Source organism: Malus sylvestris, chromosome 3, assembly GCF_916048215.2.
Source record: "Malus sylvestris chromosome 3, drMalSylv7.2, whole genome shotgun sequence".
Classification (NCBI taxonomy): domain Eukaryota; kingdom Viridiplantae; phylum Streptophyta; class Magnoliopsida; order Rosales; family Rosaceae; genus Malus; species Malus sylvestris.
The window spans coordinates 34,868,957-34,884,326 of NC_062262.1; the positions used below are offsets into that span (position 1 = coordinate 34,868,957).

Here is a 15,370-nt window from a genome sequence, read left to right on the forward strand (position 1 = left end):
AATTTTAATAGTACGGATCAACTGATTTAGTGAATTAGGAGGAAGAGATCCAGAAAGGATCCATTTTTGAATTCTTAGGACATCTCCACCCAAGAGCTATAGGCTACATCTAGTCTTAAAATTGATAAAATCAATCTCTAACTATAGAGCTAAAAAGAATCGCGGTTAAATAATTATGCTAAGTTTAGTTTCAGGGTAGACAATATGCAGTCTCATGGTAGGTAAGTTTGGTCTTAAATGGTAATAAAATGTCAAGAAAAATAAAATATAGCTTTGTATGGTTGAAAATGAAAAATTTAGCCTTAAAGTAGTATTTAAAATAACCAATAAAAATGAAAATGAAAGTCACAGCTTGGTCTACCTAGCATGAAAATGAAAGTCACAACTTCATACTTACTTAATGATCATAATATATAAAATTCGATACTCATTTTCTTAAATTACTCCGTGTTGTTGGTAACTATTTTCATTCAACAAATTAAATCTTTCAGGTATGAGTATGGTTTAGCTCTTAAAGAATAGAATAACTTGTATATAATGTATTTTGTATTTCACTTCTTTATGCATTTCTCATCACGTGATGATCAGTCAGTCACAAAATAAGAGAGGCATAAAGAACATTACAGAACCATTATAACTATAACATTTTCCCCACCACCAAAGTTGATTGTGAAAACTGCTATAATGTACTAAATTATAACAAATAATATGATTTTAAAAGTTAGATTGAGCACATAATATATGTTACAATAAAAGAACATATTTTGTGTTACACTTAGAATGGCACATTTGTTATTACCACCAAGTAGGAGGTCAAGTTACAAAGATGGAAGATAAAGTAAAATTTGAAAAACGGGTGGCCGTTGGCCCTTTTGAACTTGGAAGGAAGAAGTTGGAACTTCAAAAACAGCAACCCCTTCTTCGATGCGAAACCAACAAATGCATTAAAAGTTTCAACCATTCCATCCACGCTCAGATTTAAACTCTCTCTCTCTCTCTCTCACTCTCTCTCTCCCTCTCACTCTCTCTCTCTCTCTCCTCACTACCAACAGAGGATGACAGGGCTTGTAATGGTGACAAGGGGCGGCGGGTGCGGTGGTGGAAATGTGAAAGGAGCAGCAAAGGGAAGCAGCAAGAGCTCGGAGCTTGAAGAAAAAAATCAAAGCCAGCTCTCTCTAGTAGCAGTCCTCTTAGCTGCTGTAAGGAAATCCATGGTGGCCTGCCATGTCGAGCGAGGCAGTGAAGAACTCATATCCGCCGTCCAACAAATGGAGATCGGGTGGCCCTCGAACGTCCGCCATATTACCCATGTCACATTCGACCGATTCAACGGGTTTCTGGGTCTTCCTGTCGAGTTCGAGGTTGAGATTCCGGGTCGAGTTCCGAGTGCTAGGTGAGTAAAAAGTTCAAATTTTTACTTCCTGGATAGTCTTAGATTTACGAAATTCGAAATGGGTTTTGCTTAGAATGCTTGAATTACTGTTATTTAGGCTGTTTCTGAATCTCCGAGATATTTTTTTTTAATTTTTTTATTTTTTATATACCAGCGATACTATAATTTAAACTGATATAAATTCATGCAAAGGAAGCATTTGCTCTAGTTAATGTGGCTACGCCCACGTCTGAGGAATCTTTGAGAGTTAAAACTAAGCTGATTGATGAGTGTGGATTTATGAGGGTGAACTGCATTTGAACTTATTTATCTCTTTAAGCTCCCAACATGGGATTTATGAGGTTGAAATTTGCTCATCACTGCATGTTTGGTTGCTGAGTAAGTGCCTAGAAGTTGAATTTAGGTTAACATAGGAGATTAGATGCTCTAATTGGTTCATTTTCCTATGTTTTTTTGTGTAATTTAACTTGTAAATCCATATAATTTTGCAGTGCAAGCGTTTTCGGCGTCTCAGTGGACTCGATGCAGTTGTCTTTTGATTTGAAAGGAAATAGTGTTCCTACCATTCTCTTGTTGATGCAGGAGAGATTATACTCACAAGGAGGATTGAAGGTACAAGTTCTTTTCGTTCCGAACTTTCAATATCAATGCCATCTTTTGCGTGCATTTGTGAATCTCTTTCATTTGAGTTCTTGTTTCCGTATCAGTCTGCTAACTAGTCCTTTTGGAAGTTTTGCAGGCAGAAGGAATATTTCGTATAAACCCCGAGAACAGCCAAGAGGAGATTGTGAGAAGCCAACTGAACCGGGGCATGGTGCCGGATGACGTTGATGTTCATTGCTTGTCAGGTCTGATTAAGGCCTGGTTTCGAGAGCTTCCTTCCGGGGTGCTAGATGGACTGTCCCCCGAACAAGTTCTGCAATGCGAAACAGAAGAGGATTATGTCGAGCTTGTGAAGCAGCTGAAGCCAACTGAGGCTGCATTGCTCAATTGGGCCGTTGATCTGATGGCTGATGTTGTCGAAGAAGAAGAGTTCAACAAAATGAACCCGCGAAACATCGCCATGGTTTTCTCTCCAAACATGACTCAGGTAATCTAAAAAACCCCCAAAAACAATTCGTTAATCCAGAATTTGTGAACAATTAAGATTGAGTGGTTAATTTCTTTTTGAACACTTTTTCCCGAGCAGATGTCGGATCCTCTGACGGCTTTGATGCATGCTGTTCAAGTTATGAATTTGCTTAAGACCCTGATCATGAAAACACTAAGAGAGCGTGAAGAGACCGATACTGGATCCTATTCACCAATGTCATCTCGTTCGTCTGATCATCTAACGGATGGAGACTTTGATAGCCAGCAAGAGATGGAAAGTAGCTCTGAGTTGAGTGGACCAACATCAGATTGTGATGAAAACACCCACAACAGCCGCAGAAGCGAAAATGGAGATGAAACTCGGTCACTAAGTGAGATAGAAGAATGCTTTTTGAGACAATTGGATGAGATTAAAACTGTCACAAGTTGTTTGGTAATGTTGGATCAACCAACAGGTGAGCTGGGTGGGGAGTGTGAGAGTCCTCAAAGTTGCTCGGGCTTCAACGCAGAATCCGGCACATCATTTTCTGATAGCAAGGATGTGAATTCGGGCTTTAGCTCAAGCGAAGGGGACGAGGTCTCAAGAAAATGTATGATATCTGAGGAAGAACAGGACATAGACGCGGAGAGCTCTTCAACAGCCTGTGTAAACACGGATGAAATGGAGGTGGAGGCCAAATTCATAGAGCCTGTTTCGGCTTCACCTACTCCGTTTGTGGCATCCAGTGGATCAATCTGACCAACGTTTCAATTTTCCGGTGCTTAGACATACTTTTCTCCGCGGATTTTAGGTTTCGTGCTTACAGCGTTGTTTGTTTTGTGTAAATGTGTGATGGTTTGTGAGAGGATTTAGTTGAACGAAGCAAACTAGGGAGTGTTTGCTTTGTGGTTGTTTTGTGGCTTGTGAGCTATCAGGGTTCAGCTTTGGGCTGAACTTATATGGTTTGGTTTGTGGTAGGATTAGGACGTCTAACCTTAACATTTCATTAGAATGTTAGTGGGTAATCTGTGTCGAAGTCTGAAATCGTCGTTACCATTCATCTCCGACGTGCGAAAAAACATCGCTTGAACTTGAAAATTTGATTTGTTATCTGTATCCTTTCTGCATTCTCTGCGTAACAGCATTCAAAACCTTTCATCCCTGTAAGTGATGTTCTTTATGCATCATGAAACCCGAGATCAATTCTCGTTGCAATTTGAGGATCGCGGGAAAGATTTTAAGGAAGCTCGAACAAACAAAATATAACTGATTCACGTTGAAAAATGTCGAGATATAATTGATCTCACTGCATTAATTTCTACATATTGTATCAAAAGATGCACAGCTGGAGTTCCTTATGGTATGAAACTTACAACAAAATGAAACAAAAAGTAATACATTGGGACGACAGAGTCAGAATTCATCGATGGGCCTCGGAGATGCACCAATCGTTAAGCATGGAAAGCTGGTGGGATGGAGCACCGAGCTGAAGCACCATGAAGCTTTGCTAGCTGCAGATATCAAACTACAGATAAAGAACAGTCAGAAATTGGTCCTACCGCAGTCTAACTGACAGCCAGACATCCACATCAAATCATCTATTCACGATTCAGTAGACCCCCATACATCGTCATTTCAAAATTTCAGTAGAGGATCCAACGGAAGGGGGCAGAAAGTTACCGAGTATAGCAGGACAGATACAGAGGTCCACATCCAAGCATGATGATACTTCAAGAGGTTTACAAGCCTACGAGCATTCAAAACTGTTAATGTCAGTTATTTGATCGCATCAACCAAGATCCGGTTACAGCTGAAGTACCCAGTTGGATAGATAGACTAGTTTAGATTTAAGCAGAAAAGATACATAAAATGTTCATGAAATAATTACGGCAGTCTACTTCATATGGCATACCAATGTCAGGATTAACTACATAATTACTTGATTTATATGATTGGTTAGATTTGAACATAAAGCACACCAGCGTGATTTTGGCCGACTGTAGGGCAAGCCAATGTCATAATGATAAACGTATGCATTTTAACAACATCAACAAATAATTACATTCACGACAGACGACAAATGATCTCAATCCAGTTTCTTCGACATATACTTTCACCCTAAGCAACTTAATTCCACTTTGCTCATCCTGAACCCTACTCAATATTCAATCCAAGTGGATCTAAGTTTCGGCATTCTTATTATTCCTTTCCAAGGTCTTCAACTGGAAGAATATAATCCATTGCTAGTTATTTGTCAACCCACAGCATGCAACAAGTCAATCGTTCAATCTATATAAAACCATGACTCCTGACTACGTAGACCAAGGAACATAACATTCAAGAGACTTGGCATGAAAGGGTACAACAGGAGTAAACGAGAGAGAGAGAGAGAGAGATGATATCCCATAACACAAGATAAAGAGTTCTTCTTTGGAAAAATAATAATAGTCAAGTCAATCAAAACTTCAAAAGGAATTAATGATGTGTCCAAGGTTATGGCATACCTTTATCAGCGACAATCTGGACTGTAATACTGGTGCCGCAAAGTCTTTCATCTGCCCCTAAAAACACCTCAGTCTTACCTGGTAATTCGATAGTTAATAGCAAAGGAGCAAAAACTGAGAACACAGGTGCACAGTCTACATTTACCCTACAACAACAGCGATGTTTAAGCAGTTTAGTACTCTTGAATGCAACTAAGAAGAGACATAAACATGCTTAAACTCAGTCCAACGTACCTACATCTGCGACAAAAAAGAGCCCAGGGAAATCTCCAACATTTCAAAACATATTACCAGATGAAACTTGGAAAAGAACATCTTAAATCACAAGCATTGCAGCAGTAAAGGCCTTGAAATGTTTAACTATAGGGAGACAAGTATATATTAATTGGTACACTACAAACTTATGTATTCAACTTTCTACATAAATGGAAACAAATAATTATTAGCAAGTGCTCCTAAACAGCGAATATGGTAAAAAAAACACCCAAAGAGGCAAAGAAGAACACGGAATAGCATCAACATATAAATCAAATGCACAACATTCAAATGATAATTCAAATGATAATGTCTGTGAACTGTGAAACAAAAGAATCAGAGATCAAGTATACAGCCAGATGTTCATGAGGGGAAGAATGAATAAATTGATAGTTACTGCCTAAATGAACTTTCATGATACCCAAATTACAGATTGTATTGGCACAGTATGCACCACGAATTACAAGTTTGAGGGCTTTCATTCCCTTGAGGAAGTTACAAAAAGGATGGAATAACCAATATAATTGCAGATCAGCTAAATCCACCCTACGATGTTGATGAAGTGACTCCCATACATCCGGTTTGCATAAGACCAGAGGACTCGCGTCCTTGCATAACTCACCTTCAAATCAATATGGTTTGTTCTGTTTGTTGTCTCTCTTAAGCTGAACCTTTAATTTCTTTCCCCCTAATTGGCATCCATTCATCATATTGATAGCAGATTCAGCAGACTCTGGTAAATCGTAACTTACAAATCCTGAAAACAAAGACCGATTAGAGGTAAAGATTTTCACATAGCACACATGGCAATCAAAAGTAAGTAGAGAATGTTCTCACCAAAACATTTGCTGACGCCGGTTGCTTTATCGACAAAAACCTTGGCACTCAAAACCCTACCATATGGTTGAAAAGCATTGGCAAGCTCTTGATCTCCAAATTCTTGAGGTATGTGATAGATAAACAAATTAGCACCAGGTGGACCTAATCAAAGAAGATAAGAATAACTGAAAAAATACCACCACCAAGAACTTTATTTTTAATTTGAAAAATATAATTATACATGTAGATAACTACCTTCAACCTGACCCCCAGAACTTTTACTAGTGCCTGGCGATGTTGCTGGGTTAATATTCACAACTGTAGGTGACACTGAACCAGGTGAACTCAATGGCTGGTGGCTCATTATTCCTCCAGGATACACCATCGGATGCCGAAGACCTGGAACTGCAGGATAAGCAGAGCCCATATAACTCGTAGGAGACATAGGAAAATTTCTAGGGGCAATATTGCGGGGCGGGATTCTATGCAAAGCATTTCCTTGGTTTATGGGTGGGATCATATTTTGGAAACCTTGTTGATTCTGCAGTCCAGGTAGGCGGTATGGCATGAGTCCATAAGTCCCAGGAGCCTATAGAGGAAATGAAATGACATTACTCCACTACTATATACAACAATATATGGATAAAGTCAGGAACATATATAGGGTAGGTCATGACTCTCACATGTCAAAACAACTACAAAAGTGCCAATGGTTTCCTCACCATGAAAAAAGAAACAAAGAAAAAAAGTAGTTTACAAAGACAAAAAAAAAACCAACCTGATAACCATAACCATTATATGAGGGAACATAACCCATAGGTAAGGCTCCAAATAATGAAGGATGTTGTGAATCACCATTTGGCCCGTTAGCAGCCTGGGAATAAGCTTTCTGAGCTCTCCGAGCTAGCCTTTCCTTTTCTGTGTCTGCCCATTTGACAACTAAAGGAACACTTGAACCCTGATAAACAAGCCATAAGAGTGGGTTGGAGCCTTGTACAAATAGATCCATGCAACTTCCAAGTCGTCATTATCATAAGCAAATGTCAAGAACAAATTCAAATAAATGTGTCAATGAGTAAGCACACAAGCCTTTTAATTAACTTGATACACTAGGATAATTAGACAAAGTCTTTGGTGACTGACTTATCATCCATCATTATGGACCCCCTCTATCAGTAACCCAAAAAAAATGTGTTTCTCCCAATGAAAGAAAATACAGATATCCAATGCTACATGCATATTAAAAGCTTTCAATATACATTTCCAACCACCAAAACATGTATAGTAGTCACACAAACCTCCATCTTATGCTTTCCGTTGATGGCTTCAAGGGCAGCAAGAGCTTGGTCTTTTGTCTCATACTTTAAGAATGCACAGCCTGCCAAAAGAAGGGGACATGGAAAATTCATTTATTAGTTGAGAATCAGTATATTTAGTGGTTCCTTATGTGGGGGGGGAGTTACCTTTGCTCGTTTGCTGAGAACCTCTTAATATCTGTAGGTCCTTAACTGTCCCATATTTAGAGAAAAGATCAGAGACTTCAACTTCGGAAACATTCTTTGGAAGCATACCAATAAAGAGCTTGTGTTCTGGATTGCAGGGGAGGGCAACGATTATTAATCAGGGTCCGTATATAATACCAAATAAACAAATGGGATGTAAAAAAAAAAAAAAAAAAACCAATAAGCATTGTTTCAACAAAACTTCATAGGAAGAAGACAAATCAGTAATTAAATCATACCTAGTCTTTCCAGCTCGCCATCAGCATACTTCACTTGCAACGGACTAGATGCCTGGATTAAACAGAAAGAACAGGGTAGCTTCCAATCAGACTGAGAATAAAAACACAAAAGAGGAAGTAAAAGCACAAACTGTGAAAAGTTAGCACCAGCCTAGGGATAGTGGACAGCCAACAAGGTTTTATTTGACTTTATGTTTTTCATCAAGTAATACATGTTTAAAGTCGCATTAGCAGGCATAGGCAAGAGCCCAACTGAGAATCTTGCAGGGTAACCACTTGAAGGTCCAGCAAGGCCTACATTGGCTCTCCCAGTCGCTCTAAGACCTATGCCAGGAAAATGCCAAGTTGCATAAGCACACATTTTATATAAAGTTGTCCAATCAATCTGCCAATCATGCATTCCAGTGGATCTACTGTACCAAAAGAAGATTGCCTGCAATGTCGGCCAAATTCAATGTTTTACTCACATCATCTAATCCCGGTCACTGATATTCATATCTTCTGGAACAAACATGCAACCTTCTTCAGTTAACTATTTTGTAAATTGATACCATAACCATATTTAAGCTTGCCCCAACTGTATCATATTCTAACCCCAAAACCCCAATTTTATTTTGTGGGCAATGTAGCTGATTTCTCATGCATGGTCATGCTCTGATACTCTCTACTTTTAGTAGACGTGGGATAATCTGCATTACCATATGCAAATTACAACACGCATTTCATCAACTCCATCCTACAACACTCTCTTGGGATTGGCAACATGTCCATTTCGCACCTAAAGTGAATTTGCTAGCCCTCTGCAAATCCCAAAAGGAGTCTATTCCAATTTCACTAGGAAAAAAACAAAGGAACTTTTCCTAAGGGAGATTAATTGCAGAACCATTTGGTCACAAGTGTCAACATTCTCAAATTGAGTCAGTGGATATGGTTTAGTTACTGTTAAAAGTTCAAATAACCGTGAGATCAACAAATAGTCAAACACTACGCAGCTACTTTTCCTACTATTAATTGAATACAGTTTCGAATGACTTGGGAAATCATCTAATCATACTTTAGCAGCCTAGATTCGAATCACATTCTCCGAAATTCGAAGCTGCGAGCCTACAAACTAAAACAACAAAAGAAGCACACTTAAGTACAGTGGGCAGAGCTGCAAATTGCACTAACCCCGGGCAAAGTCGTCTTGTTATGACACGCATTGACCGCTTTATCCGCCTCCTCCCTCGACGGACATATCACAAAGCAGCACCCTGCAAACACACACACACACAAACACACAAATCCGAGCACGAAATTAGGGTTTCAACTACCAATTCAGCCACTCGAAACGCCACAAATCCTCCAAATCGCGAAAAACACACACATATTAACCAAATCAAGATACACACATTTTTCAACTGAGAGCCAAATCGTGAAGTAAAACAGAGAATGTGGAAGAGAAAGTGGAAGAGAGAGAGAGAGAGATTTGAGACCTCTGGAAGCGCGCGTGGTCTTGTCCTTGATGATGTTGACTTCGTCGACGAGAGCGAACTCTTTGAACATTGCGAGGAGCTGAGCCTCCGTCATGTGCTTCGGCACTTGGCCGACGAACAGCTTCACGCTGTCTTCGCCGTGCGAGTTCCTCTCCTTCCCTCCTTCCGCCATTAATGCCTGCCTTCCCTCTCTCAGTCTTCGACTTTCTCTCTCTAACTTCTCCGGTTTCTTTGTTTTGTGTCTCTCTCTCTCTCTAAGATTTTCTCTCTCTAGATTTTCTCTTCCTGTGTGAAAAGGATTTTTTTTTTTTTCTTTTTTATTTTCTGCGTGGAGTCGTCGAGGGAAAAATTGGGGCATATCCAGGATGGCGAAGTTGGATCTTCGTTAGATTTATTGCGATTCGAATTTACCCGCGCGTTTAAGGTTTATTTACGGGATTGCCACCTCAGAGCAGTTGCAAGCAATGTGTTTCACTGAACTTACCTTTGTACCCTTTGCATTATTTGTCCCAAGTAAGGATAAAAGACCCACCAAGTCTAGTTACAAGACGACCGAAACTTGAGTAGGGTTGTCTGGTTAGAGCATCTCTTACTACGGATAAAACCAGCATCACTCGGGATATGATCAAATACAATTTTTTTTTATTATGCTTTTCGAGAGAGCGGATCGTTCTGTCACATAGTTAAGTTGCTCTTCTAAAATATTTCTCGTAAAGAATAAATATAACAACTTTTGTCACAATAATAAGAAAAATAAATGGTAGTATGACCACCAGCTAATTAAGTTGTTGTATTGAAAATTTTCTTCTACTAAGAGTATTGAAAATTTTCGATGTACTCCGAATATTGCTAGATAATGTTATTATTTAATAATATTTAAATAATATTGCGTTTATTTGATAGGTCTCTCACGTGTTCCTGAACTCGTTTCATGCAAATTGTTTTTCAATCACAATTTTTTTTCGTGTACCCTGAACTAGAGAAATATTGGAAAATATAACATTTAAAGTCAATTTTGGCTACAAAATTGACTTCAAATATTATATTTGACCTTATTTGATGTGCATTTGGGATTTTAAAGTCAAATTTGACTCTAAAATTAACCTTATAACTTTAACTATTAAATTGTAAATAGCCTTATAAACCAAGGGGTGTACTGTCCACACACATTTTTTTTATTTCTCACACACTCCTTGTTAATATTTGTCATCTTATCTTTTTTAATTTATCTGATTCAATAACCGAAAATTAAAAGAGTATATGAGAAGTAAAAATGAATGTGTAGATAGATATCATACTCCTAAAATAAAACACAGTTTTTTTTTTCACTTTTAAATTGCTAGTAGTTATGGTTCCCAAAGAATTTAGGGCAACCTATTGTGTTGCATTCAGTTCAGACTTCCTGATTAAATCCCACATGTTGATCATAAAGGATGATTGAGACCACACAAGTGCAAGTTTGCTCGTAAAGAATAAATATAACTTTTCTCACATTAATAAGAAAAATAAATGGCTTCTTCAGTCGAGAATCATGGTTCTAGTGAAGAGATGCTAAACTCTGTTATTGTCATCAAAACACATGTGAAAAAGTAATGGTTTAAGTTTTAACTTATCTCTTCTTTTTTTTTTAGTGAACTGGAAATATAATATAACCAAGACAAAGATGTCAAGAGTACATAATGAAGCCTACAATGAGACATGCAACATAATATCAGACCGTGTAATAGAAAGAGATGAAAATGAATCAGAAGCTACAAGCAGAGCTAAAAGCGTCAACCCTTCCACTACCACAACTTTAAGGAGGGCAAGGTAATTGTTTAACTTATCTCTTTAGTCTTTACTGAACACTATTAAACATTACTAAAAGCACTCAAACAAAAAAGAATGAAACACTCTCAATGTGCCCTCAAACCATGCCCAGCCAAAAAAGAATAAAAATTGACCACCTAAAATGTTTTATAACATGTAATAGTGAAAAGGACTTTGTCTTCACTACCATTTTTTTTTTAGTACATTGAATGAGCAGCCTAATTTGGTATCGAATTCGTCATTCACGAGATTTGAACCTAAAACCTCTCACTTCCAAGTGAAGAGAAATACCACCAGATCATAGTACTGAGTGATGTCTTTACTACCATTTTGTATATATATTTCTTTTCCTAAGAACATGTAGACACCTTTTCAAAGACATAAACATGGTCCTAACATGCTAATTATATTCCAAAGAATTTTTTTTTGTAAATTCCACATGCCAATGTCCTATGTTTTGGCCCTTTCATGTTTCACTTTTTCTTGTATTAAGGGCTGTGCTTTTAAAAAAAAAACTACATTTGCTGTGCTGTGAGAATAAACAATTGTAAAATAAAGCAGTTGAGTGCTGTGAGAAAAAACTGTTTCTACTAAAAGTCCAAAATTTTTCACTGTACTAAGATATTGCTAGATAATGTTATTATTTAAGAATACTCAAATAATATTGCATTTATCTGACAAGCCCCTCACATGTCCCTAAACTCCAAATTGTTTTGCAATCACAATTTTTTTTTTCGTGTACCCTGAACTAGAGAAATATTGGAAAATATAACATTTTGTATATATATTTATCTTCCTAAGAACATGTAGACACCTTTTCAAAGACAGAAACATGGTCCTAACATGCTAATTATATTCCAAAGAAAAAAATTTGTAAATTCCACATGCCAATGTCCATCTATGTTTTGGCCCCTTCATGTTTCACCTTTTCTTGTATTAAGTCAAATTCCAGAATCATATGCAAAACATGAAAGGTATGGTGTGTGTTCAAGCACATGCTCATGACATTGCTCAAAATGAATACTTGATCATAATAAGTCAGAGCTCATACTTACATTATTATTTGAGGAACATATCACTGTTTGTATGGTTAACATATGAAATAAGGAGGTGTATTGTCTGCTCTTCCATTTCCATACTTTTCTCATTCCCTCCTGTTTTGTGTGGTCACGGTTAAGTCACGTCAACATTTTATATTCCTATTACTTTTTGTTTTATTATTGTTATAAAAAAAATCAATATAAAAAATTGATGTGGCTTAAACATGACCACACAAACAGAAAAAGATGTGAAAAGTACGGAAATTGAAAGGCAGACAATCCACCTCCATGAAATAAATGAGCTTTTGCATTTTTTTTGTTTATCATAGAAAACCATCTCGTGGTCCCACCCATGTCAAGAACGCCACATGCCGGGGACCATATGAAAGAATCTATTGTAAGTATGTTCATGACACTTGGATCATATGCTTTGTTGCAATGTGTCAATTACTACTTCAATTGAAATTTGGATTTATTATTTCGGTCAAAAAAATTATGGGCGATTCACACGGGATAAGAATCTCTCCTGAGCAAATGGAGATGATCATCTTGATCAGGTCTATCGGGCCGTTCAAATTTTATCAAACGGCTACAATTATTATAACTTTTAGATGAACCCCTTGTTTGTAACCATTGGATAAAATTTGAACGGCCCGATGAACCTGATCAGGAGGATCCTCTCCATTTGCTCAGGAGAGGATCTTGATCCATTCATACGTAACCATGTTGAAAGGCAATCAACGTGTAAAAAGTATGAAATATTAAATCAACAAGGGTTAGCTGCGTATCGAGTGGTTTGAGTAAATGAGAGAGGTCGTTTTCGCAGAGGAATACGGGCATTTGCCGTGTTTTGAAAGAAAATGGCTGGTGAGAATTTAGCAAGGCAAGGGGTAGGATGGTAAATAAAGAATGAAGGATGGGGAGGGTAGTTTGGACCAAAATTAAAAGGGTAGGAGTGTAGTTTAGCGCGGAAACGGTGGCAGAAGGATAAGCCCGCCAGACTGTCCCGCCATAGCTGCTTCTCCTCTCCAAGGCTCCAACAAGGAATCCGGATCCTCTTTGTTAGAATTCCGATGATCTGTCAATCATATATGTTCATTGTACATTATGAGGTCAATAATTATTTTAAATATTTTTATTTAAAATTAAACACAAACATTACTTGACAAAAACTAACCGTATAATAAACGAACACGATTCACGGATCCTCATGATGCTCACCAAAAGGATCATAGGGGAGGATACTGTTGGTCCATAAGGTTGTCCAACAGTTACACTGCCACGTCACTATCTTAACGTTGCAAATTGCAGGTGTTGCACTGCTGGCTGCTGACTGCTCCCCCTACGTTAAAACTGGCAAATTCTGACCCTCACTTAAAATTAGGAACTTGGATTCTCTCCCTCCCAATTCGGTGCCCTTCCCGTGCCTTTCTGTTTATGTGGTCACGGTTAAGCCACGTCAATATTTTATATTTTTTTTTGTCTTATTATTTTTATAAAAAACAATATAAAATATTAGCATGGATTAACCAGACTTGGATTCTATGCCCTCCCATTTCGGTGCCTTCCCCGTGCCCTCCTGTTTTGTGTGGTCACGGTTAATCCACCTCAATATTTTATATTACTATTTTTTTTTGTCTTATTATTTTTATAAAAAACAATATAAAATATTAGCATGGATTAACCGTGACCACACAAAACAGGAGGGCACGGGGAAGGCACCGAAATGGGAGGGCAGAGAATCCAAGTCCTAAAATTAGGCATGCATGGTTTTGGTTTTTACTTCTTTCCACTCTTGCTAAAATATTTTTGATAAAGATTTTCGTGTCACGTCATTCGTTCACTTACAAAAATTTTTTGCGGAAATAGACGTTATGGAAGTGAATTCAGATGTTCTCTTTGTGTGTGTTTACCAAGAGATATTCTATGTAACTGAAGACAACATTTGATAAGTATTTATTAAACATCATGTATTTTTTGAACATGCAACAAACATCTATTGAACTAAACCTCTCATTGTGTTGGCAAAGTTTTCTTATACATCCAACTTTTAGTCTCAATGATATCATCGTTTAATAGACGATTGTCACTAACTGGTGACATGACCAGATTACTCATTGAATGAGACTTATTCATTGAGTTGACATGGAACATGGCTAAGAAGTTTGTCTAAATGAATGACTTACATAAAACGGGTTCACCACATGACATAATGTTCGTGGCTTAGATTGAATGGCGAACTTGCTTAGCTTGCTACTCTTCTAGGCAAGTCGGTCTTGCCGAGGATGCTCTTTAGTGCATATTTTGCGATCACTCTTGTTGAATGCGTTGAGAATATATCTGAATTAAACACAAATCGAGGCCTCCTTGCTAAATAGATAAGAGCAAGTGCGAGTTTCTCTAGTTTAATAATATTATATTATATATAACTCTTCACGTTACATTGTATTGTTGAATTAAAATGTCATGATAATTGTCATATCCCGGCCGAGCCGCCACTACATTGCGGGTTCAACTCTGCCGTAGCATGATATTGTTCGCTTTGGGTTCCGACCACGCCCTCATGGTTTTGTTTCTGGGAACTCAGATAAGAACTTCCTAGTGGATCACCCATCATGAGATTGCTCTCGCTCAAACTCGCTTAACTTCGGAGTTCTGATGGAACCCGAAGCTAGTGAGCTCTCAAAAGATCTTGTGTTAGGTAAAGATAAGAGTATATATATAAGGCTTACAATATTCTCAACCCTGAATGATGTGGGATCTTACAATAATAATGATCTCGTCTCTCTTTTGTATAAGTTTATTTCTAAATTACTCTCCTTTATTTCCTCGGACCAAAAGGGTAATTTCCTATAAAGCAAATAAAATATTTTTGATCAAGAGAGAGAAAGTATTTAAAAATATCCACTTTTGGATAATGATTAGGAAAAATATTAATTAGACGACAACAAGAACCAGCTCACACGTTAGTGGGACCCGAATCCTTGCGTTCCACGTTGGAATATCTCCCCGGTCAAAATATGCTAAAAGCGGGCCCACGGAGACTTTAGCCTCTGTTTTCCAATAATTTGAGAGGCTATACAATTTTGACGTCTTTATCATTAAAATAATTTGACAACATGATTACACTGTTACGTGTCGTCCTACATCAATAAAAGAAAGATGTGTGAACAAAAAATTACACATGTCTTATTTATTTGTACGAAAATTACCGTAGCAATGTACTCATGTACGCTGACAATTTCTTGCACTATTTGTTAAT

At 37.7% G+C, this 15,370-nt stretch overlaps 2 protein-coding genes across 5 annotated transcripts; one reads left to right on the plus strand and one right to left on the minus strand.

Annotated features, from left to right (window-relative positions):
- The first annotated feature begins 883 nt into the window (after window positions 1-883).
- Window positions 884-3,592, plus strand: LOC126615605 (rho GTPase-activating protein 2-like). Its single transcript, XM_050283454.1, has 4 exons — window positions 884-1,393; window positions 1,885-2,005; window positions 2,133-2,483; window positions 2,583-3,592. The coding sequence occupies exons 1-4, from the start codon at window positions 1,056-1,058 to the stop codon at window positions 3,222-3,224; spliced, it is 1,452 nt and encodes a 483-aa protein (XP_050139411.1). The 5' UTR covers window positions 884-1,055; the 3' UTR covers window positions 3,225-3,592.
- Window positions 3,593-3,735: 143 nt separating this feature from the next.
- LOC126615604 (RNA-binding protein BRN1-like) lies at window positions 3,736-9,608 on the minus strand. 4 transcript variants are annotated; one of them, XM_050283452.1, is made up of 12 exons: window positions 9,260-9,607; window positions 8,955-9,037; window positions 7,785-7,836; window positions 7,507-7,632; window positions 7,342-7,421; window positions 6,822-7,001; window positions 6,299-6,632; window positions 6,062-6,205; window positions 5,204-5,981; window positions 4,970-5,047; window positions 4,146-4,212; window positions 3,736-3,990 (listed from the first exon to the last, which is right to left on the minus strand). In XM_050283452.1, the coding sequence occupies exons 1-9, from the start codon at window positions 9,429-9,431 to the stop codon at window positions 5,854-5,856; spliced, it is 1,299 nt and encodes a 432-aa protein (XP_050139409.1). In that variant the 5' UTR covers window positions 9,432-9,607; the 3' UTR covers window positions 3,736-3,990; window positions 4,146-4,212; window positions 4,970-5,047; window positions 5,204-5,853. The 4 variants fall into 4 exon arrangements, with proteins under 4 accessions (XP_050139409.1, XP_050139408.1, XP_050139410.1 ...); XM_050283451.1 differs by having other exon boundaries at window positions 4,970-5,115; XM_050283453.1 differs by having other exon boundaries at window positions 4,970-5,981; window positions 6,062-6,163; window positions 9,260-9,608.
- Window positions 9,609-15,370: the final 5,762 nt, after the last annotated feature.

Coding starts and splice junctions, on each gene's coding strand:
- LOC126615605 (XM_050283454.1), top strand. CDS start 1,056: ATGACAGGGCTTGTAATGGTGACAAGGGGCGGCGGGTGCGGTGGTGGA. Junction 2,006..2,132: donor ACTCACAAGGAGGATTGAAG/GTACAAGTTCTT, acceptor GAAGTTTTGCAG/GCAGAAGGAATATTTCGTAT. Junction 2,484..2,582: donor TCTCTCCAAACATGACTCAG/GTAATCTAAAAA, acceptor TTTCCCGAGCAG/ATGTCGGATCCTCTGACGGC.
- LOC126615604 (XM_050283452.1), bottom strand. CDS start 9,431: ATGGCGGAAGGAGGGAAGGAGAGGAACTCGCACGGCGAAGACAGCGTG. Junction 7,422..7,506: donor TTCTCAGCAAACGAGCAAAG/GTAACTCCCCCC, acceptor TTCTTTTGGCAG/GCTGTGCATTCTTAAAGTAT. Junction 5,982..6,061: donor CGGCGTCAGCAAATGTTTTG/GTGAGAACATTC, acceptor CTTTGTTTTCAG/GATTTGTAAGTTACGATTTA.